Source organism: Acanthopagrus latus, chromosome 16, assembly GCF_904848185.1.
Source record: "Acanthopagrus latus isolate v.2019 chromosome 16, fAcaLat1.1, whole genome shotgun sequence".
Classification (NCBI taxonomy): domain Eukaryota; kingdom Metazoa; phylum Chordata; class Actinopteri; order Spariformes; family Sparidae; genus Acanthopagrus; species Acanthopagrus latus.
In genome coordinates, this window is record NC_051054.1 from 3,116,063 (window position 1) to 3,137,780 (window position 21,718).

The following is a 21,718-nucleotide window of genomic DNA, read 5'->3' on the forward strand; positions in this document are numbered from 1 at the left end:
CCCCAGGGATTATTGTCATAGCCAACCCCGATATTATAGAATTACAGTCAGACAGAGCGACTCCTGGTGCTGCGCGGACAATTACTCTGCGGCCTGGATCTCAGTGGAAAAGCTGCATTAGAGAGAAAAAAAAACCTCAGTCTATCAGATGCTGAAAAACAGGGAAGTGTTGGCAGATAATGTGTCAATACCAACCAAAGTAATCACTGCGGGGCTCAGAGGGGGTCGACTCGGCTTTATTAGAAGGTTCCTCTCCAAGAAGAAACGCAGCACCGCTGGGTTTTTGTGCTTAACGCAGACGGACGTCTGACCAAAAGAAACGTTCGCCTGAACTGTTTTCCTTTGTTTTTAACGAAACGTATTTACACTGTGAAACATCTGACGCTGGACTCCCTGGGCTGGAATAACCTTTACTGCAGTCGGAGAGCATACTTTAACGTCTTCAAAGACTCTCTCCATCTCCAGGAGCTGTCACGGACAAACCACACTTTCATATTAGATTCCACATCCAGAGACATCCAGCAGTTTGACGGCTGTTTGGCACGTCCAGTCCAGAGACACTTACAGCAGTGTTTAGCTCTCTCCTGTGGAGGCGTCGTCGTCTGCACTGATGTCAGTCCAGACGCCACACTGAGCAGTCTGCTGCCTCCATCTTGTGGTGGGTTCTGTATTGTTTTAAGTGCAGCGGGCCTGCTGAGGTTTGACACAGAAACTAATGCAGCTGAAGGGGGCAGTGTGCCTCCACCAGAGGTTTAATCTATAAAATATGTGAGCCACAGAGAGACTGAGAGGATTTACTCTGAGGCACAAGGCTGCAGTGAGGAGCTGTGAACTTATGTTACATTTTTTAGTATTTTTTTCTTTTTTTTTTTTTAGTTTTCAGCCACGATACCAAGTCAAGACTCAACATCACTTTTAGATCTCATTTTATAGACAGACAATCAGAGCAATGTAATAAAAATCTAGGCATGTATAAAGAACAAAAAGACCCATAAAAAATGACAACTATGAATGCTAGTTTCTCACAAATACTCATTTTAAAACACAGATTTAAACATGTTGCACAACAGTGATATTAAATGTTCTTGAGTTAAAGTTAAATATTTGTCACGGCCACAATAAAACATGCAGTCGGCTCCATGTTGTGACCGGCAGCATGTAAAGGAGGACGTCGTACCCGAGCACAAGTCTGCAAAATAAATACGTTTTATTAACAAGCAACAGCTAAATTAATCAAACCTATGGGAACCAGAACATCTCTCCCAAAACTAGAAATACAACATAACTAAACTAATTAACAATAAAGTAAAATAAAAGCACCAACTGAGGAAAAAGACAGAAACACTGATCAGGTCAGGACGACGTGACTGTTGGAAAAGATTTCCTTCTCCGTTAACTTCCCTTAAATCACCTGATCAGAATCACCTGAGACGGAGGAGAGTGGAGAGGAGGATTTTTATCTGATCTCTGATACAATGACTTCATTTAAAAATGTGCAACTCTGGCTCATGATGCAACATGTCATCTGCAAAGTAACGAGTAACTAAAGTTCATTTCAACACTGATGATCTGTTGCATGTAACATGGACAGCAGGTGGAGCTGTTTCACCTGGACACACTTCGTCTCCAGCTCTATAGAAGCTGTGTCCTCAAACAGGCTGTGTGTGTGTGTGTGTGTGTGTGTGAGTATTCATCACATATCCACGCTTGTATTTTGCATTTCCTTCCTTCCTGTGCAGCCACATATTGTTCCGTCGTACAGAACTTTATTCCGAAGTCTTAGAGGAGAAGAAAACTTTTCCAAAGATACCAAACATGAACAGATCTGCACTGTTAGTATTTTAGTAATATTATCTAAATTACATAAAAATATCTTGGAAATGTGGATAAAATTTCAGAGAAAAGATTTCAGAGCTCGAATGAATCATGTCAGACTACGATTTCCAAAGTTTTTAATGCAACAGTAAATAAGATTTGCAGATATTATATTTTAGGACTAATAAGAAGATCTTCTACTCCGAGAGGTAAAATGTAGTTTTTCAGCTGCACAGTATCGACCCTGGTTCTCAGCAGGCTGATCCTCGTGGAAAGTTAAGCAATGCCTTGATGAAAAGATAAAAAGCAAATGTCTGATTTTTTTTTTTTTTTTTTTTTTTCCTCCAGACACCTTAATTAGCTTCAGAATCGAGTTTTAAACCCTTCAAAGACACGGATTTGTTGTTTCTGGCCTCGGGACATGTAACGATACAACAACACGTCTGGATTGTCAGGTGAGTTTCAGATGAGACCTTTTGACAGTTAACAATATTCATACGCGTAATCGACTCGCTGCCTTCAGCACTGGAAGGTGGAGCGAGCAACTCTGGAGTTTCATATTTGAAAAATATATTTTACTCTTGACTCTGAACGCTTTGGAGTGGCGACCGTGCCGACATGCAGCTTCAATGTTTGATGAGTTGGGAATGAGCCTCAGAAATCATCGTGCGTGTGAGAATTATCTGGCAGTACGACCAGGATACATAAACTGAGAAATTAAGTGCGGTGGGCCCTAATTTTAACGAGGTTTTCATGTTGTAGCCTGGACAGAAAAGATCAGATATAATTCACGGTGTAATAACGGTGCCGAACATCTGACCTGTGGACGTAAAGATGAAGAGAGGCTAGATTTTTCTGTCATATTTGGTTATTTTGTGAATTGTTTAACAAGTTTGTCGGAAGAAATTACAAATGATTTAACTTTCTATCATCACAGTTTGACTAAGAAGTCTTTAGTTTGGAAAGTTTAGAGACTAACGTGACGTGAACAAAGATTAAACTGAACCAAACTGAAGACACGTTGACGGCTCGAGGCTCCGATCTCTCATTTGTTTTTCCTTCTTTTCTCTCTTTTTCTGTGAAGCGTGAAACTTTTTGTTCACTGCAAACTAAACCAAATGTTTCTTCTTCTCTGTGGTGTCTTTAAATGAGAGTTTTAATCTACGTAACCGAAGTGGAAAACACAAAGTCGATATCAGAAGACAGGAGCCGAGGTTTCATTTTAACATTTCGAGGGAATAAATGAGCTTCAGACACTTAATTTTCCTGCACTCTGGTGATTTTTAGGCATCGATTTGTGTCTTTTGTGCATCGATTTACCCTGGAAATGTTCGGCACGGGGTGAAATCCTCCACTATGTTAAATATTGAATATTTTATGTTTTCATGTTTTTGTGCTTTGAACAATCCCTGCACAACAACGTGTCCTTCAGGATCTCATCACCCAGATGATAATATCTAATTTCTTCTTCATCCTCACTTTGGATTAAAGAAGCTGAAACATGGTTAAAAACTATTTAAAAGGTGCAGATGTCCATGAGATGTCTCGGCAGCCTGACCTCCCTCCGCTGACGATCCAAAGTGTTCAGAAGTGAGAAGGAACCAGAGAAAGTGATGATTTCAGTGTGAGTGCAGCTTGCTGCTTGTCGCCTGAGGTTATATAATCCCAGCAGCCCCTCAGACACACTGTGCGCCCAGCAGCAGCAGCAGCAGCCTGTCGTGTCTCTCCGGGAGGTTTTGCCAGGGGGAACCACTGACCCAGTCTCTGCTGAACGAGGTGGAACATGACCACACCCCCTCTGATACCCAGTGTGTGTCTATTGGCTGCTGGGAGTGATCCTGAGCCTGGATGTGGCTGCTGTCAAGGCTTTATACTATTAAAACTCCAGAAACTGCTCCATCCTCCCCGACACTTGTTGCTGCTGCCTGCCTGCCTGCCTGCCTGCCTGCCTGCGCACCGCCGGGAGAGGCCACCTGAACCGCTTCAGCATTTCCTTCTGGGATTTCCCGCGGGGAGTGATGAACTCCATCGACCCTCAGTCCCATCACCAGCACCACCAGCACACCTCCCCCACCGTCGGCTCTCTCCCACCTAAAGGCGCCCAGGAGGCCCCGGACATGGCCGCTGTGTACTGCGACAACTTCAGCAGCATGTACCACCAGCAGAGCCTGCAGGGCGCGCAGAGACCCGCCGGCTACGGCCTCGGGGATTACGCGTCGTCTCCAAACCCGTACCTGTGGCTCAACGGACCGGGCGTCAACTCCTCCGCATCCTACCTGCACGGAAACAACCCGGCGTCGTTCATCCCGCCCTCCTACGGCTCGCAGCGGCAGTTCATCACGAACTCACCTGGCTTTGGAGGGCCCGACCTGGGCTGGCTGTCCATCGCCAGCCAGGAGGAGCTGCTGAAGCTGGTGCGGCCGCCGTACTCGTACTCCGCGCTCATCGCCATGGCCATCCAGAACGCGCACGAGAAGAAGCTGACCCTGAGTCAGATTTATCAGTACGTGGCCGACAACTTCCCCTTTTATAAGAAGAGCAAAGCCGGCTGGCAGAACTCGATCCGACACAACCTGTCTCTGAACGACTGCTTCAAGAAAGTGCCGAGGGACGAGGACGATCCAGGTACCGTGAACGCACCAGAGAGACACTGTTACTGCTGTAAAACAATGTGTTGTGTTATAATGCTGCGTTTAGGGACAGTTTTACTCACCTGGGGGTCTCACGGAGGATGAGCTGGATTTGGGAAATATGTGAGAGAGACAAAAAAAAAAAGGAAAATCCATGTTCAAGTAATTATTATGATTTCCCACCAAATTTAAAGTTTCCATGCAGTTTAAATCAGATCTGTGACGTTTTTCAACAATAAGTTCCAAAATGTGTTCTCTAAAAATCCAGACTAACACTGATTGAGTCTTTTTGGAGATCTAAAGTATTAAAAAACTAAAAGTTATGAACATATGACACAAAAGGACTGTAAAATTATATAACACAAGTACTGTAATACATGAGAAATACAGAGATATGTTAAATAATTCCAAAGAGATGTTAAATTACAATATATTTATTTTATAAAGAATACTTGAGAGTATACTGCATGCATAATGTGTTTTTATTATTATTATTATTATTATTATTATTATTATTATTATTATTATCTCAGTGATTGCAGAGGCTCCTGTTGTTAAAAGTGCTTAAAACTTTAAAGAAATATGAGATGAATAAAAACAATTAATTTGTGAATATGAGACAGAAGTTACTTTATTATAATTGTCTTGAGAATACGTTGATTTCTGGTGTCATATGTTTTCAGGAAAAGTCAGAAAATTGTTGCTTTTCAAAGTAAAAAGAAATGTTGTATTTTAATTTAAAGGTGCAGTATGTAGTTTTGGGGGGGAGACGATTTAAGTAGAAAGCTCTTCATTCATCTGATTTTTAGTATTTATTAATCCCTAAATTATTAAGACCAACTCTTAATTTTCCTGATTGAATAAACAAACTGACCTTAAAGGACAATTTCATCCTGTTTTACTGTGTATGTGTGGCGGACCCTGCCACCTTCCTATCTTCAAACAGTGTCCTTGAGAATATTTTCCTCTGAGAACAGCTTGTTTATTCACCTATCGAACTGATTAATAATTCTATGTGTTTATGGTAATAACTTATTAATATTACAAACATTAAAGTTCTGAGAACAAAACTACAAAGTTCCTTAAAATTATATAACTGGAAAGTTTTATTCAACAAATGTGCTATAAATGAAGTTATTTATATGTTTTGTGTCTCGTCCTTCGTTACAGGAAAAGGAAACTACTGGACGTTGGACCCAAACTGCGAGAAGATGTTCGACAACGGGAACTTCCGGAGGAAAAGGAAAAGACGCTCAGATCCGAGCAGCGCGGGGGGAGTGGCGGCGGCGACGGCGGCGACGGCGGGAGCGGGGTCCACAAAAGTGGAGGACGGCAGGCCGGCGGTGGCGTCCTCGCTGAAGCCTTCGGACAGTCCTCAGCTGCTGGGGCCGTCCTCGCCGGAGATGGAGGCGATGAACGACAACCACAAGGGCTCGTCCTCGCCGCCCGGACTGTCCTCGGCCACTCCTTGTTTTAATAACTTTTACAGCAGCATGTCGACGCTCAGCTCGGGGGCCCCCAGCCGGCAGGGCTCCCTGGGACTGGTCAACGAGCTGTCGAATAGGAACATTACGGCCCTGAGCCCGTACCACCTCAACCACGGCGGGCAGGACACGGGGACGTCGGAGCACGGCGAGGGCGGGTTGCATTTCAACCGTGGAGTGTACTACAACACGTTTGGCAGCGGGCAGAGCGGACAGTTCAACAGCCACTTCTACAACAGCTTCAGCGTCAACAGCTTGATCTATCCGAGGGAAGGGACAGAGCTATAGGAGCCGAGCTGCTCCGCCATGTTCCATGTGTGTTGCGGGGGGGGGGGAGAGAAGTCGCTGCCCCGGCGTTGTTTCACGAAAACACACTCACGTGCTTTTCAGCAGAGAGGTCGGAGAGCAGGCCGGGCTGCAGCGCCTCTGCACCGTCAGCACTTCACCGGAGAGATTAGACGACTAGAGAGAGTATTTTAGGTAAACTTGATTCAACTTGACAAGCACTCAAACTGCCGGAGAGTCGAAAAACACAAAAAACGAGCACTTATCTTTTTACTCTTCTTCTTCTATTTTTTTTTTTTTAATCACTATATCAAAGCTACTTAATGCTAAAAAAAAAATATTCTTGCAAAGTAAGTCAACCACTGAACTCTTTTTTTAAGTCCTTTTTTGTAATATTTTCTAAACATCTATCTTTTGGATCAAAAAAAAACAAAAACAAAAAAACAGAACACCCCGACATGTTTTTAAGATGTAAAAATGTACTTTTGATTTTATTTTTTTTTTTTATTTTTGCCAAATCGAGCAAATTCTTACTCACAATCAAGTCAAATCTGCCAAAGTTGCCTTTATGAGACCGCCGTTACCTCAAAAGCACGACAATCACATGAGATGAGCGCTCCCTGCTGCGACAGGCGTTTTTATATACATATATATATATTTTCCAAATGCAGTAACAATAATTGATTTTAATACCAACATGATCCGAGAACTCGCCTCTTATTTTTTTTTTTTTATGATCCTCCATGTTGACTGAAGACCACAGCACTACGGCTCATGTAAATACATACAAGCAAACAAAAATGTGTATTTTTGTAAATTATTAAAAAGAAAAAAAGATAGTTTGTGACTATTTATGCTATTTATGCTAATAGGCATCGTTTTCTACTGTTTGTCTAGTTTGATTAAAGCAGAAGTGAAATGATATTAGCTGACAAAAAACAAACAAACAACTGCACCGAAAACAGTATCACTAAACAAAAAAAGAAGAAAAACCCCAGATGTCATAAATCTATATATATATATTAAAAACTATATGCTATATCATGGTTTCTCTCAGGATTCAGTGTGACAATCATTGAATGGCTTTTTGTATCTTTTAATGTCTTTATTATTTTTTATCTTTATACAGTACATTCAGCTTCCAGGCAGTTTCAACTGTGACTGTTAATAAATATCATGTGGTCTCGATCTGTATTGTCATGCATCATTTTAAAAATAGGAGCGTCAGTGTATTCGGGGGGGGGGGGAGGCTCATTATCATCTGAATGCTTTACTTTAATCTCATATTTCATTACTTCTACTCCATTTCAGCTCAATGCAGCCTCGTAACCACAAACAGCAGAAGCCTGCATGAGTTAGCTGAGCTCCTTTAGTAAACTCGATGACCTCCAGAACAATTTATCATCATTTTTAATTTCATTGCAGCAGCTTTCTTTATATCTGCAAGAATTTTCTCCTCAAGTCCCCTGTTTTTTTTGGGTTTTTTTTTTTTAATAATCCCCCAGTCTTCCTCTAACACCGTATTTTTTACTTTTCATGCCGCTGATTAGGCTCAAGTTCACGTCCAAGTAAAACAAAGTTAATCTCTTTTCCTTCCTGTCGGATCAGTCGTTAGTGTTGGGACAGTCTCGCTGCTGGAAGACGTGTAAAGACTCATTTACATTTTGATCTCGCTTTCTTTTCTCTCGCTGGGAAGTGGGAACGCTGCCCACTTAACTCTGGTCGACCCTCCAAAAAAAAAAAAAAAAAAACTGCCTCATCTGTTACTGCAAAGGACCAGCGGGTCAAAAAAGTGGGAAAAGAGGGGAAAAAATATATATTAGAGCTGCAAAAATATGTTGTGTTGATGATAATGATTTATTTTACAGGTCAGTAGTTTCCTTAGAAATTCCCCCCCAGAAGTAAAAAAAAAGTGTGTGGCTTGTGTACGAATCATATGGAAAATGGGGACGCTGTTCCAATTAATCCACGCTTCATTCATTGCAAATGCTTTGCATAATCAAGGAGTGTTTACTCAGCGCAAAGGTGGTCAGGATACAGGAACAAATACAGTCAATATGAATGGAGAACTGATTAATGAATAGATATTTAGTGGGGTTTAAAAGAGCTTTTCTTCTAAGGAAATTCCTATTTTCTCTACAGTTAATGCCAAAAGTTTGTTTTTTTACATTCTATTCACTGTTTAGGTTTTTTTTGTGCAACAGGAGATAAAGAAAATTCCCAATTCTTCATTTTTGTTATTAGAAATATCTGTTACATCCTCCAAAACGCTTTAAAACTTTTTACTCAATCCAACATGTCGTTCTCTGTCACCTTTTTCTGAAGTGATATCTGACGCACTCCGGCGTGTCCTCCGGTGCCGCAGGCGGAGACGAGCCGTGCGTTTGGTGGGGCGGGGGAAGCTTTTCTGTCGTGAATCAAAAGAGAAAGTTCAAGTTTTGGAGGCGAGCCAAGCCGCCGGCAAAGACACCGCCGTTTGACAGACGTCTTGATTCAGAAAACAGTGAAACAATGGAGGTATTGTCCTCGCTCCTTCACGCCAATCCCCACGTATCAATTAGGGACTCTCTGAACAGAGGTGAAGATATCCCCCTCAGACCGACGGGGTTTAAGCATCTCCTTTGTCTCCATTCTGCACCACTGTTTGCCCCAAATTGAGAGGAAGCCATCTTGCTTTGTTCCCTGCTAAGAAATGACGCATCCAGAAGCTCCCTCGGCAGATATTTGCCACCCATCGTGCAGATTAAGGACAATGATTTGATCATTTTAGTTTGTGTTCGGGGTGTTTTAGAGTTACACCGCGAAATTGATATGATAGTGGGGGCTGCGTGATGTGATAAAAAGATATTCTGACATATTGTTGCTGCGATGTGATTCAGGATTAGTGGGGGAAGGATCGCTTTTCTGCATCAGAGCGTTATTTTGACTGTTAGAATCAGGACGGCGGTCAAGTTTAAACTACAACACACACAGACAGGACAAGAAAAACACAATTAAAAGAGAGATTATGGTTTAAAAAAAAGTATATTAGTGTCTGACAAAGAGACGACTGTGACGATGACTCCACAACTTGGACTGGTAGGATGAAGTCAAACCTCAAGTTCGATAACAGCTGAACTCAGACGTCTGTACAGATATTAAACTTGAACGCAGCATTGCCTTTAAATATCGTCATCACCTGTCTTTGGACGTGTCGTCAGCATCCATCATAATCTCCCAAAGATGTTCTGACCACGAGATGCTCTGCTCTCCATCAGAACCTGCAGCTGACACCGGCTGCTGCTGGTTCTGGTGTGAAGTGTGACAAGATTCTAACCTAATAAACTGCTTGTTGGATCAGCGTACTGTATACTTTAATATCTGCATGAGTAATATTTCTTATCAACACAAAGCGAAGCCTTTGATTCTGATGTGTGACGTTGTTTCTTACATCTGAAGAAGAAGATCTGTAGGTCAGGACGTCTCTCAGTATTTAGTTTTGTCATATTCTACCTTCATTAAAGAGTTGCAGCTTCTGTGATTTGGATATTTGCACGTGGCTGGACTGCAGTATCTATAATATTTGGATTACTTGTGCTGCTTCAGCCCTCAGTGAGTTTTTTAAAAAATGATGTGAACAAGTGCAGAAAGCGTCCTTGTTTCTAAATATAGTTAAAAACATAACTGTCATTTGATACTGATAAAACATTGTTGAAAGTATTTCACCTCGTGGCCCATGTTTAATTAATCAGACTCTGACTTACTAATTAAGACCAATGAATTCAGCTCCTAATGAGCACGACTGCCGCGCCAAGACTCATTCTGTCGTGATCTAATGTGCCGAAACTCACAATGCAGCACGTTGGCGTTAATTTTACCGTTCTTGTTCATCTTAAATCTGAGTTTCTTCCTCATCAGCGAGGCACCGACGCCAGCGGTGACTCCTGAGCGACAATCCAGTGACCCAGATCTGACTGTAAAGGTCGAGCTCGGCTGTTTGAGTCGCACAGGCGCTCCAGAACTTTTCCACTCTGGCAGACAGCACCAGCGCAGTCTGCTGAATGAAGACCCCCGCTGCCAAGTGTGAGCTTCTCAATTAGAGGGGATCCACTGACCCAGGCTCTGTTTGATCACCTCCTTTTGCGCCTGGAACACCAGGCACCCCGTCCTAATTTGGCAACCGGGCGGCTCTATCGGGTGACATTTGAAAAGCGCCATTGTTGTTCCGGCTGGGAAGCGGGTTGAACACGGGACCGCGGGTGCTATTTCGATGGTCTGACTGTACTGTAGGTTCATGTCCTTAAACGACCCCACAGGACCCCCTCACCCAAATTGTTCCTCCCGATAATGGCCAGGGAACAGGTGACGCCTCGCTAATGAGAAACATCTTAGAGGGAGCACAGAAAGCAACTGTTTGGTCTTGTCAGCATGTTTTAGGTGAAGGCCTGGAGATCAACTTCATCCGGGATGTCTGACTGTGACGCTAAATCAGGACAGCAGAGCGACGCGTCAGACGGCCGGCTCATTTCAGGACACGGGCGTCAGTCAAAAACCACGACACACTCGATTCTCATCAACGCAGGAAACACTTTCTTACAAAGTCGTTATTACATGAAGAAGCAGAAGCTTTGAGAATTATTAATTAAAATGAAAAATGTGCAACCTGGGCAAACGTCGCTTCAAGGTGGTTTCAAACTGAGGTGACCAACGTTGACTATACTGAAAGAAATTACAAGATTTAACATCCGTAAAGGAGAAAAACTCTTTGAGCTTCGCCGTTAACTTTTGCTTTGTTACGTCCTGTCGGTGGAAATGACCCTGACTGACTCTCAGGTGTTTGCTGGGATGCTCCTGTGTGCTGCAGCCTCAGAGTCCGACATGAATTAAACTACAGGCCGATAATAATCTGATAACAAATGAATCATATTCTTTTTATGTGTTACTAGTCAGAATAAAATATCCTCCCTTTTGGCCGAGAGTCGCTTCACTCTGCAGATTAAAAGAGAGTCTGTAGTTTTAGCATCTCTGCTGAACTTTGTGTCATGAATCAAAAGTCGTCAATATCATTCTGAAATCATCATGAAATGTTCATGATTTCATTCCAGCTGCTGTGTTTTATTTCTTCATACAGTCATGTTTTGGAAAAAATGGGATTAAACAAGTTTTAATTACCTGAGCAGCAGTTAAACGAGTATTTTAATTATACTTAATAATCCTGCAGATTGTTTTTTCAAGATGTGATCAGTTCTTCCCTCATGCAAGTCTCGTCTGGCATCTGTCAGGCCGTCACGGTAAATAAAGAATATTCTCAGTGTCTTGTTTATTCTTTTATGTTGTAAACCTGCATAATATCCCAAATCAGTCAATTTACATTGAATAAAAGCAACACAATGTACTTCAACAGTGAATAATGTTAGTGAAAGGTGCAGTAGCATTATCAGAAATACAATTCAAGAAATCATAAGGTTTGAAAAGTTCAGATTCAAAAAGAAAATGCAGAAAAATGTCACGTGAGTTGAATATTATCACATATTTCTCTTGTTGTAGGAAATGTCAGAGCTAATTTCAACTGTTTAATTTACTGTTTCATAGTTTATTTGTTAAACTACACAACATATTAAACTTTATTCTGCAACAATTCATCATATTTTATCAGTTTAGCATATTTTTATTACTGTAGCTGTGAAACAAATGTAGAAGAATGAAAAATACAATATTCCCCTCTGAAGATTAGCTGTCTATGATGTAAAAGTTAATTGAAAGTATCTTAAATGTCTAATTCATGCACAATATTTGAGTAAATGTACTTAGTTGCACTCTGACTGGTTTCATAACTTGTTGCACGTGTATCTTCATGTTCCATAATAATCTGAAAACAAATCAGAAGCCTGGAGGAGAAGAAGATGAAGCTAAAAGATGTTAAAACAAAAGAAAACAGTAAAGAGGTGGAGGAATGAGAGTGGGTGGGGGGGGCGGGCGGTGTAGGAAAACATCTTGATGGGTTGTGTCCGGGAGGGAGGTGGACGTGGTGGTGGTGGGGAGGGTCGATGGCGGGGGTTTGGCTTGGGGGGGTCCTGAGTATGATTTGATCCTGGAAGGCTCAATTAAGTGGTTCGTTTACCCCTCGTGTGGAGCTGGTGAATTGGAGCCAGGTCAGCTCCGGGTTGAGGTGTTGTTCATTATTTTTCCGCCTGTCGGATCCCATGAGCGGCCGCTGGAGACGGTGGCTGCTCGGCGGCCGAGGAGCAAAGGGCCTGCCGGTGGGGTACGTCAAACACACTCAAAGCCTCTCCCCTTGCCTGGGGGATTATGATCAACAAAGCATGTCCCACACCTGCACCGGCCAGCACAATGGAAACTCCGCGGGCCAATGGAGACGCAGGGAGAGACCAGTTATTAGAGTCCCCCCACCAATGAAATGGATTACATTAACCCCTTCTGTTGTTGTTCCTCCCGGAGCTTAAACATCGAACTGACAGACTCCACATCCCATTGAGAAAAAATCCCACTAACACTTTGTTACAACAGCTTCATTCCGGTTTATCCACCAATGGGGAAGTGTTGTGTCTCGGCCGCTACGCTGTGCGATGACTTGCTGAAACCGGCTGGTTTTTGCGAACATTACTTATTGTTGACTGTACAAAGTCCTAAAGCAGGTTGGAGAGAACAGAGCAAAGACCCGACTTTAGCTGCGATAAACAGACAGAAAAGACAGAGAAACACAGTGAAGACAACACACAGCTAAGCTAGGAAGCAGCTTTACTGTGAGGACGACTGCTCAGTTTATAATTAAGTGTCTTAGGAGACGGCTGACAACATGTCCGTGGAGCGACAAGGTGCTCTCAGTGTGAGAGGGTGGAGTAATTCAATAAATGAGTCAGGTGTCCCGACACAGAGCGCTCAAACAAACACGCCTTGTGGGCCTGAAAAGTGGCTGTAAACTAAAGTTCTCTTCAGCTGCAACTGTTGGCAAGTTTTTATTAGATAAGTTTTCTTTCGGAGCATTTAATGGAGAGTCAGATGACAGGAAATGAGAGGAGAGACAGTGGAGATGACTTTCACTGCTGGTCCTGACCGTTCTCACCCCCTGGTTGTGAACACCAGGCAAGAGTAGTTTGTAAAGTAAGTCAGCATGTCATATCATGCAAACTGTTTGTCAGCACGCTTTATTTTGAGAGTGTGAGCATTGTTCCTTATGTATTGTTACTTAACCACAGAACCTTTATTTTGAAAGGGCAGTGGAGCCTTCAGGTGCAGAACAGACGGAGGTGAGGTACGTAGACCGTTATAGTTTGAAGCTCCACTGACCTTGGTCCAATATTCAGCAAATACAAGTGTGATGTGGATACTTGAAGCCTGAGAATTGTCTTTACAGTGAAGTAGGAGACATTAATTAGACTTTTCTTCTGCAAAAGCAACATCAGACACATATCAGACTGTTTTTAGTTTATAGTGATGAATGTGCTGAGAGTATCTTCAAGAAACATCTGGAGTCATTTCATCACTGATGTCGAGAATGCAGCTGTTTAGACATCTTGAATCTAATGAGGCGACATGTTATATTGGATCTGATTTATCAGAGAAATGATCAGTGATTTTATTATCCTTTTTCCCTTTACAATAATTAATTATAGCAGCATGTCACAAGAAGTTAAGAGCTGGGAAAATTAGAGGCAGGCGGCTCTGTCGGTCCCAATCACATGGAGTCATGTCATTAAAAGACAGAACATACAGAAGTTCTGGTGCTGGTGCTCCGATAAATGTCTTTAGAAATGTACGACATGCTTTTAAAATGAGCTCAACACTGAAACATTACACCACAGTGCTCAGACTGACTGAGAGCATCTTCTGATCATGTCAGCTTCATCTAAATGTCATTAACTGTACTGAATGTTCTGTATATATCGCTCTGTACCGATGTAAACAAGAAATACTATTCTTTCATGTTCTCCATGTCCCGTTCCTCGGACTGTATCAACAAGTAAACAGCGTTGTTTACCCATAACTGTGCAGCGGTAACGTAGCCTGCGAGCGTGTTTGGGGTTTGTTTCAGATGTGTTTTGGAACAACAGAGCAGGAGGATACTCAAATATTTTCGACGGAGGAGGGTGTCTGTCCCCAGGGAACCCGTCATGGGCGAATTAGACCGAAGCTCAGAGGAATGCACGTTGCTGCCCTCGTCCTCACCCCCCATCCCCTCCACACACACACACACTCCCTCCCTCCCTCCCTCCCTCCCCTCTTTTCTCCTTTAATTGGGCCCGTTCTTTGGCACCTCTCCAGATCACACTGTCACTTTACACTGCGTAATAAGCTATTAGCCCCGGCCGGACCGGGCTCTGCCGCCACCCTATGCTAATCGACATGGACATGGTCATTGTGTGGGACTGGGACTCAGGACAGCACAGTCCGGCTATTGTTATTGCCCGGACCTCGGAGCCCCGGACGCCCAATGCCCTGGCTCGCTGAGGGGTGCTGGGGGGAGGCGGGGGTGGAGGACGGCGCGGGGGTAAACAGAGAGGGAGATCAAGGAGAGGTGAACTCTCTCTCAATGCCCCCTAGGAAACAACAAAACAAACTGTAACACCTTTGGTTCAGTTATCTTGCTTTGGCAAAAATATGACTTTGTGCCGTGTCACAAAACAATGGAGCACCTGTTGGAGAATCGGACCCCCCGTCAGCCGAAACTACAGCAGCAATTAACCACGCAACTCATCTCAAACGTACGGTATCCACTCTGGTTTTTTCCTCATTTTATGTGCAGCATGCTCAGTTTTCTGTTATCTCAGATCACAGAGAAGACTCCTGCAGGTAAACAACACCGTTGGTTATTTCAGGGTTAACAAGTACTTGAAGTAAGAAAGCACACAAACGTGTAAAACGGAACTTGGCACATCCAGGACCGGGTGGATTAAAGACCGCAATAACGGCCGTCATGCTAGTAGCTCTGTAGTCGTGTCTCAATCCGATATCCCATTGAAAGTGAAGCGAACTACTGAATTGAATGAAAAAAAAAAGAAAATGAAAAAAAAACAAAAAACAGAATGCACATTTGTTTATCAGCTGGCATCAGGTTACACAAAGCATTGATTCATCAGAAGACGGCGCTGGATGTGTCACACACGGGTGTGATAAGGTCAGAAGAAGGAGTAGAAAACAAGAAAGGAAACAAACCAGTTGTCTGTCAATCAAACCAAAATGCTCACAGAGAAAACGTCGGCATGCTTTTGTTCTATCAGCTTTGTCTTTTATCTCAACATGCTAATATTTGCGTATTCAGCTCAGACTGATGGGGAGGATGTTGGGTTTTGCAGCTCATGACTGAAAATGCTGGACATGTGAAGAATAAAGTTTCTGGTGGTGCTAGATCTGAAAGACGATGATCACCGAAGTTGTCACAATTGAACTGGAGGTCTGAAGCTCGTCTCACAGCTATCCATCTCACAGTGGAGCAGGATGACAAGTGAGGGACTCATTGAATTCACCCTCCGGACACCAGTGATACATGTACAAACAAACACAACGATCGATAGCTTTTGAGATAAACTGGTCCCACAGTGTCCCAAAATGTGTACTGTTTATTTCTCCCGCGGGTCAGAACGTATTTAACACGAGTGCAGCTCAGCTCTGCACGATGCGGCCGAGGAGGGAACCTTCCTAAACCGCGCTACATCTCTTGAACAAGTCCCAACACCTCCAGGCCCAAAATTAAGGGGTTAGACGAGGCCTTGGCGCTGCAGCCTGTCTGAGGAGCTTATACTTGCTCACAGCTCTGGCAGGGGAGGGAGGGAGGGAGGGAGCTGTATTTTATGTTGGGGATGTACAGACTTCACACTCAGCGTCGAGCGTCAATCTCTCATTTGTCACCAGGAGGAGATTCCTAAACTTCTGCTGATGCAGGATTGTTATACAGACGCATTAATCAAACATGAGGAAGTCTACTGATGGGGCGCGGTGCTTAATTACTCTGCTGGGGGAAAAAAAAAAAAAGAAAAAGAAAAACAGCGATGCCTTTTTTAAGGATATCAAAGATGTAAGAGTGTGGAGGAATGCTGCAGGGGGGATGGAGGGCAGGCCGGGACAGGGCTGTGAACAGGTGCATGATGGGGTGGGAGTCCAGGGCGGAGCCCCGTGTGGTGGTTCGGCGGCGGATTGGCAGTGGGAACGTGTGTGTGGTTGGATTTTGTGGCGGTTGTTGGGGGTCTTTACTTCCACAAACTCTTGAGACTCTTCAAATAAATATGTCATACATATTCATTCAGTCATCTGTGCACCTATCTATCTAGCTATGGGTAGAGGCACACACACACACACACACACACACACACACACACACACACACACACCCTTCCTGCCTCCACCCTCTTAATCCAGCCCCCTCTGAGCTCAGGGTCCCGGGGAAAGGTTCATCCAGAGGGCGGAATCAGCCTCCATGGCAAAGTAAGAAATAAGGGGGCATTCAGTGGAGGAGGGGGGCGTAACGTGGTGGGGTGTGTAAGAGTTTGCATGTGTGTGTGTGTGTGTGTGGTGAGGGGATGGGGAGGGGCTGTGAGAGTGAGAGGGAGCATCGTTCCTGATGGTAACGAAGAGGCGTGATGGCCGGTTTGGGTTGTTTGCATGTGTGTTGGAGGTCGACTGGTTCTGAGGTTCCTCACCCACGTTCGTCTGGGTTCACTGCTCCGAGTGTCTGCTCCGAGGTCACGGCAGAGAGCTGCTGGTCAGATCCTGGTCATGGCGGCAAAGTTAAAAGACAGTTTTTTTTTTTTTCAGGGGGGTCAGAGGAACGCAGGGCTCTTAATTAAATGGGGTTGTCAATTTGTGAACATCCTCTGTAGTTTTCAAACTTGAGAGGCCGTCCGAACCGTTGCGTGGTCATTTTTAGGAAAAAAAAGAGCAGTCACAGTCTTTAAATTAATTTCCAGACTTTCATGTAAAGACAATGCATTTCATTTCTTTTTGTAAAGTTTGAAAATCATTAGACTCCTCAACAAACGCTGTGACATCCTGCATCAGTTCCCCCGGGAGATAAATCCTGCCGACACCAAGAATTTGAATTTTCACTTGTGAATCACATGTAATTTGTTTGTTTTTCATTTTAAAATAATGCTCCTCAATTAACTGCTTATAATGTTAGATTTAAAAGCTACAGTGTGTTCATTAAAAGTCCTGCAAAAGTTTATTTTCTGAACGCAAAACTTGAACATGTTGCCACTCTGCAGCCAAAGTAGAGTCGTTGGATTTGAAGCGTGCCATGTGAAGATTAAACCTTTATACCCTCATGAATGACCCGAAGCCAGCGAACACGTGGAAGGCGGGAAATCACCTTTAAAACACATTCACACCTGGAGCCTGCTTACCAGTACAAGCACAGTTGGCAGCTCTAACAGTAAGTGCCCTGCTCAAGGGCATCACGACGGTGGTAATGAAAAGGCGAGGTAAGGTGTTAATGCGTGTAAACTCTTACCAGAGATCAACAGTGACACAGAGAAGAAACAGGAAGGGGGAGTGGCTGCTGCAGCAAGTAGGTGTGTGTGTGTGTGTGTGTGTGTGTGTGTGTGGGCGTGTGTGTGTGGGCGTGTGTGTATTGTTTACAGTTTACACAGCAGCACACTGGCAGAGCATCAAAACCTTGTTGCTTTTTGTTATGAGGTAAACACAACCCCCAACCCTGAGGCAGGGCCAGGACAAACAGCGGAGCCCCGGGGGGCCGTCCATCATCCATGATACCCTGACGACGCTCCAGACCTCCAGGGGGAAGACTTGTAGACCCGGAGCACTCCAACACTTTATATACGTACTTATATACGTAATGAAACAGATGTTTACAGATGCAGTGTTTAAGGTACAAACTCACAGATGTTTACGTGTGTCAACCCCGTCTTTCTCATGTGAAAGTAAAAAGAAAAATCAAACAACTTTCATTTTAATAATAAGCGCTTGGATCCGGTGAAAATCTGATATTTATCACGTCACATGAATGTTAAAAAACATCTGTGTGGCTTTGCTTAACATGCTGAAATACAGTGGTTCCATATTAATGGGGTATTAAAGAATTAATACCACCTTTGGGTGGTTTGTGCAGGTGTTTTTGTGTCATGTCAATGCAACGAAATGCATTTTATTTCATTGCATCATCACGAGAAATAAGACATGTTTCTGATCGAGCTATTGAAACTTGGGGTTTAGGGAATTTCCTGTATTTTACTCCGTGACCACACAAGATCCACAGTTGATGTTTAAAATCATAAAAGAATCGTGGTGAAGTATGAAGCAAGAGACTTAAAGTTGCAAAACCTCGTGGCAACAAGACGAGACAAGAAATTACATATTGTATATTGTTAACTTGACTTGTTCCTTTCAGTCTCGTCATCCACTGAGACACGACTGTCAAGCTCGACAGGTCGACACCAGATTACCTGCTTGTATCACAAAGTCATAAATTTCATGTCATTTTTTCTTTTTAACGTTTAATTTCAGAGAATGTTTCTCAGGCCTGGAAGTTCTTCTTTGTAGTATTTTGAAATTTCTTTCCATCCCGACATTTGCTGCAGGTTACGGCTTCTGGAGTCTTGGTGAATCTGAAGGCCACCTGATTGAAAACCCACAGAAAGGGGGAAAAGAGAAAAAAAAAAAAGGGTTATGGTCTGGGGGTTGTGTGTTGTGTGTGTGTGTGTGTGAACTGAAGGGGGGAAGAGCTGGAAAGCCCCCAGTGCAGGTGCAATCCAGGGCCATCCGCGACGCTCCGTCAGCTTCGCGCCGGGCCAGCGAGGGGTTCAGACAGAGGGGGGTGGAGGGTGAGATCTTCTCACCCCGCTGGCCTTCTTCTGTGAAGCGGAGCTGGTAATTTGGACAGAAAACTGGATTTGTGCCCAGCGGAGCCTGGGCAGCAAGGCAGTGAAGCAGCCCGCGGTCAGGGCTCACAGCGGGGGAGAGGGGCTGAACTCAGGATGACCAATATGTTTTCACTCATTCATTCATTCCTCTTTTCCTCAGAATGCCTCTCACCCCTCCGCCCCCTCCCGTTCTCTCACTGTACTGATCCGCGTTTCTGTGATCGGCTTAGTCTGCCTCGACTCCCCCCGGACGGTTCATCGACTCCATTGTTGACAGTGAATACCAGTGGAAACACAGTTTATCTTGGCCAGTACATTCGTTTTGTCTCATCGCAATAAGAAAATATTGAAAAAGTCTTAAAATATTGAATAAAATTGTATTTAAAAAAGTACAAAAACATGCCATATAATGAAAAGACTGTTAGAGCAGCCACAAGGAGCAATTTGGGGATCAGCATCAAGTTCATGGACGGGGAACAAATTTAACAATGTTTTTAAGAGTTGATGTTCCTGAGAACCCCAAAAGAGCTTTTTTTTTCTAATATTACCAGACTGAATTCAGAGATGTCACGGTTCATGTGAAAGGAAAGGCGTGGATGGGGGTCGAACCCATGATCTTTGGTTTACGAGACCAACGCCGTACCACTTGGCCACCACGCCTGCCCCACGTGCTTCCATTAGCAGTTTTTAATGTTATTTTTTATACGTTTTTGCCATAAATAAAGTTATGTCTTAGACTTATTTGTGTATTTCCATTGTCCTGGTCACATTGCGTGGTGTTTCAGGAGAGACAGCATTGTGTACGCTGCTCCTCTTGAATGTTATCATGAAAGGCATGGATGGGGATCGAACCCATGATCTTTGGTTTACGAGACCAACGCCTTACCACTTGGCCACCACGCCCACGCCAAGTCTGGAAACAAAACCTGCCGACTAAGACGTACCTTGACAGGATGTGTTCTGTCAAATGCTACATTTGTCAAAGGACAAGTTGCATGACTGGTTTGCTTCAAGGATTAATAATTAATTTATGAAACGAGTTTGTGTTGCTCATCGCAGAGTCGGTCATGAATGACAGCACTGTTCTCACATGAGGGGGATTGAACCCATTATGTTTGATTGATGCGGCCAACGCCTTAACCGTTTGCCACCACACCTGCTGGCTGACTGGTGCCATGCAACCGTAGTGAAGAATTTAAGACAAGGATCAATTAACTTTTTATCTCATCTAATTGAAATGTGATTTGAATATTTGTGTCAGCTCCAGGCGGCTGTAACCTGTCGTCTGTCAGCATTGTTGGTATCAACAAGTCAGAGACTACGTAATCCCCCTGCTGATATGAAACACTGCTCTTTTTTTTTTTGCGTCTCTATTTTTGCACTCAAACAGAAAAGCAGACTTGTAGAATCACCTGCCAAGCTCTGTTAGTCAGTGTGAGGTCTGTATCTGCCAAGGCAGGCACAGCAAAGTAATAGAAGGTAATAAAGTACCCCGTAATAGAGCATCGCAGAGGAGGTAATTACAGTGAAGGCAGCCTTTTAAAGGGTTGTTTGTAATGATTCATGGTTGCACAAATGCAATTTTCATTGTCACTCCCCTCTCATCACTCACTGCTGCTCGCCTGGATCTACAGGTAACCTTCCCCTCACCCCTCAGAGGAGCATCTCCAAAGACACCTGAAACACCTCAAAAAAAAACTTTCCGTTCATTCCACTAATGTTCATTCTGACGTCCTCTCCGAGCAGTTTCTGGTAGCGCCGTAGCTTCCAGCGCAAACCGTGTCTTTCATCGCTCGCACCAACACAAGCTCCTTCCGTGAATACGATTATCTGCTGCCGATAAACAGCGAGCGGGAATGATTCAGATGTACTATCTGACCCATTTTACTTCCAGGCAGCGTGCATGTGCGAGCATGCAGACGAGGGTTCACAACCAAGGTGGTAAAAGCCGGGATTAGCCGACTGTAGTAGCCAACAGTTGCTAAGGGATTAAAAAATCTTGCAACGTAAAAGCGAATGAGAGAAAATTCCGTCGTTTTAGTCGGGTCCGCACCAGGAGTTAATGTGGTTCATTCCGGGCCGAGACGCGTCCTTCTTACAAGACTTGGGAACTCTATTCGGTGGAGTTTTGTTTGTTAAGTTTAGTTTGGAGGCTGCACGTCTGTCCAAACTCAAGATTTCCCTCCTCGCTTTTCTCCAAAGCTTTTACCAAATATCTCTTCTTCAGTAACCTGCTCAGGTGTTTTGCATGAGCTAATAACTGAACTTCAGCAAGGTAATCACAGGTAGTCACATGGTGTCAGGATCCCAGATGTACTGGATATTAGTTCCAAAATGTTAGGAAGTGATCAAAACCTCTCTAATGTCTCTCATCTAAATTCCACTAAAGTTCGTCTTTGACTTTCTTTGCTGTCGTGTTTCAGGTCATCGTCTCTGCCCCTGACACATCTCTGATCCCTCTGTCTCTCGACTCAGTCTTGACAACCTCTACGGGCCGATTTGCCACCACAAGAAAAGCTTCTCAGCAGCCCGTGGAACCCCCCTCTTCGTCTTTAATAACCCGGGTTCGCATGAGACGTCATTCATGTTCAGAAAACCGCTCAGGCGGGCTGGAAGAGACTCGCGGCGGAGCATGCAGCAGCACACCGTCTCTCTTCCCTCCGCATCCTGGCCCCAACCGAGACCCAGACAT

General features: G+C 43.8%; 1 protein-coding gene and 2 non-coding genes across 3 annotated transcripts; 1 reads left to right on the forward strand and 2 right to left on the reverse strand.

Moving 5' to 3' along the window:
* Positions 1-960: 960 nt before the first annotated feature.
* On the forward strand, positions 961-7,402 carry foxi2 (forkhead box I2). Its single transcript, XM_037125083.1, has 2 exons — positions 961-4,440; positions 5,616-7,402. The coding sequence occupies exons 1-2, from the start codon at positions 3,834-3,836 to the stop codon at positions 6,215-6,217; spliced, it is 1,209 nt and encodes a 402-aa protein (XP_036980978.1). The 5' UTR covers positions 961-3,833; the 3' UTR covers positions 6,218-7,402.
* A 12,212-nt stretch (positions 7,403-19,614) lies between these two features.
* On the reverse strand, positions 19,615-19,686 carry trnat-cgu. Its single transcript has one exon. It is a non-coding gene; the product is annotated as a tRNA-Thr (tRNA).
* Positions 19,687-19,857: 171 nt separating this feature from the next.
* On the reverse strand, positions 19,858-19,929 carry trnat-cgu. Its single transcript has one exon. It is a non-coding gene; the product is annotated as a tRNA-Thr (tRNA).
* Between the last annotated feature and the right edge of the window lie 1,789 nt (positions 19,930-21,718).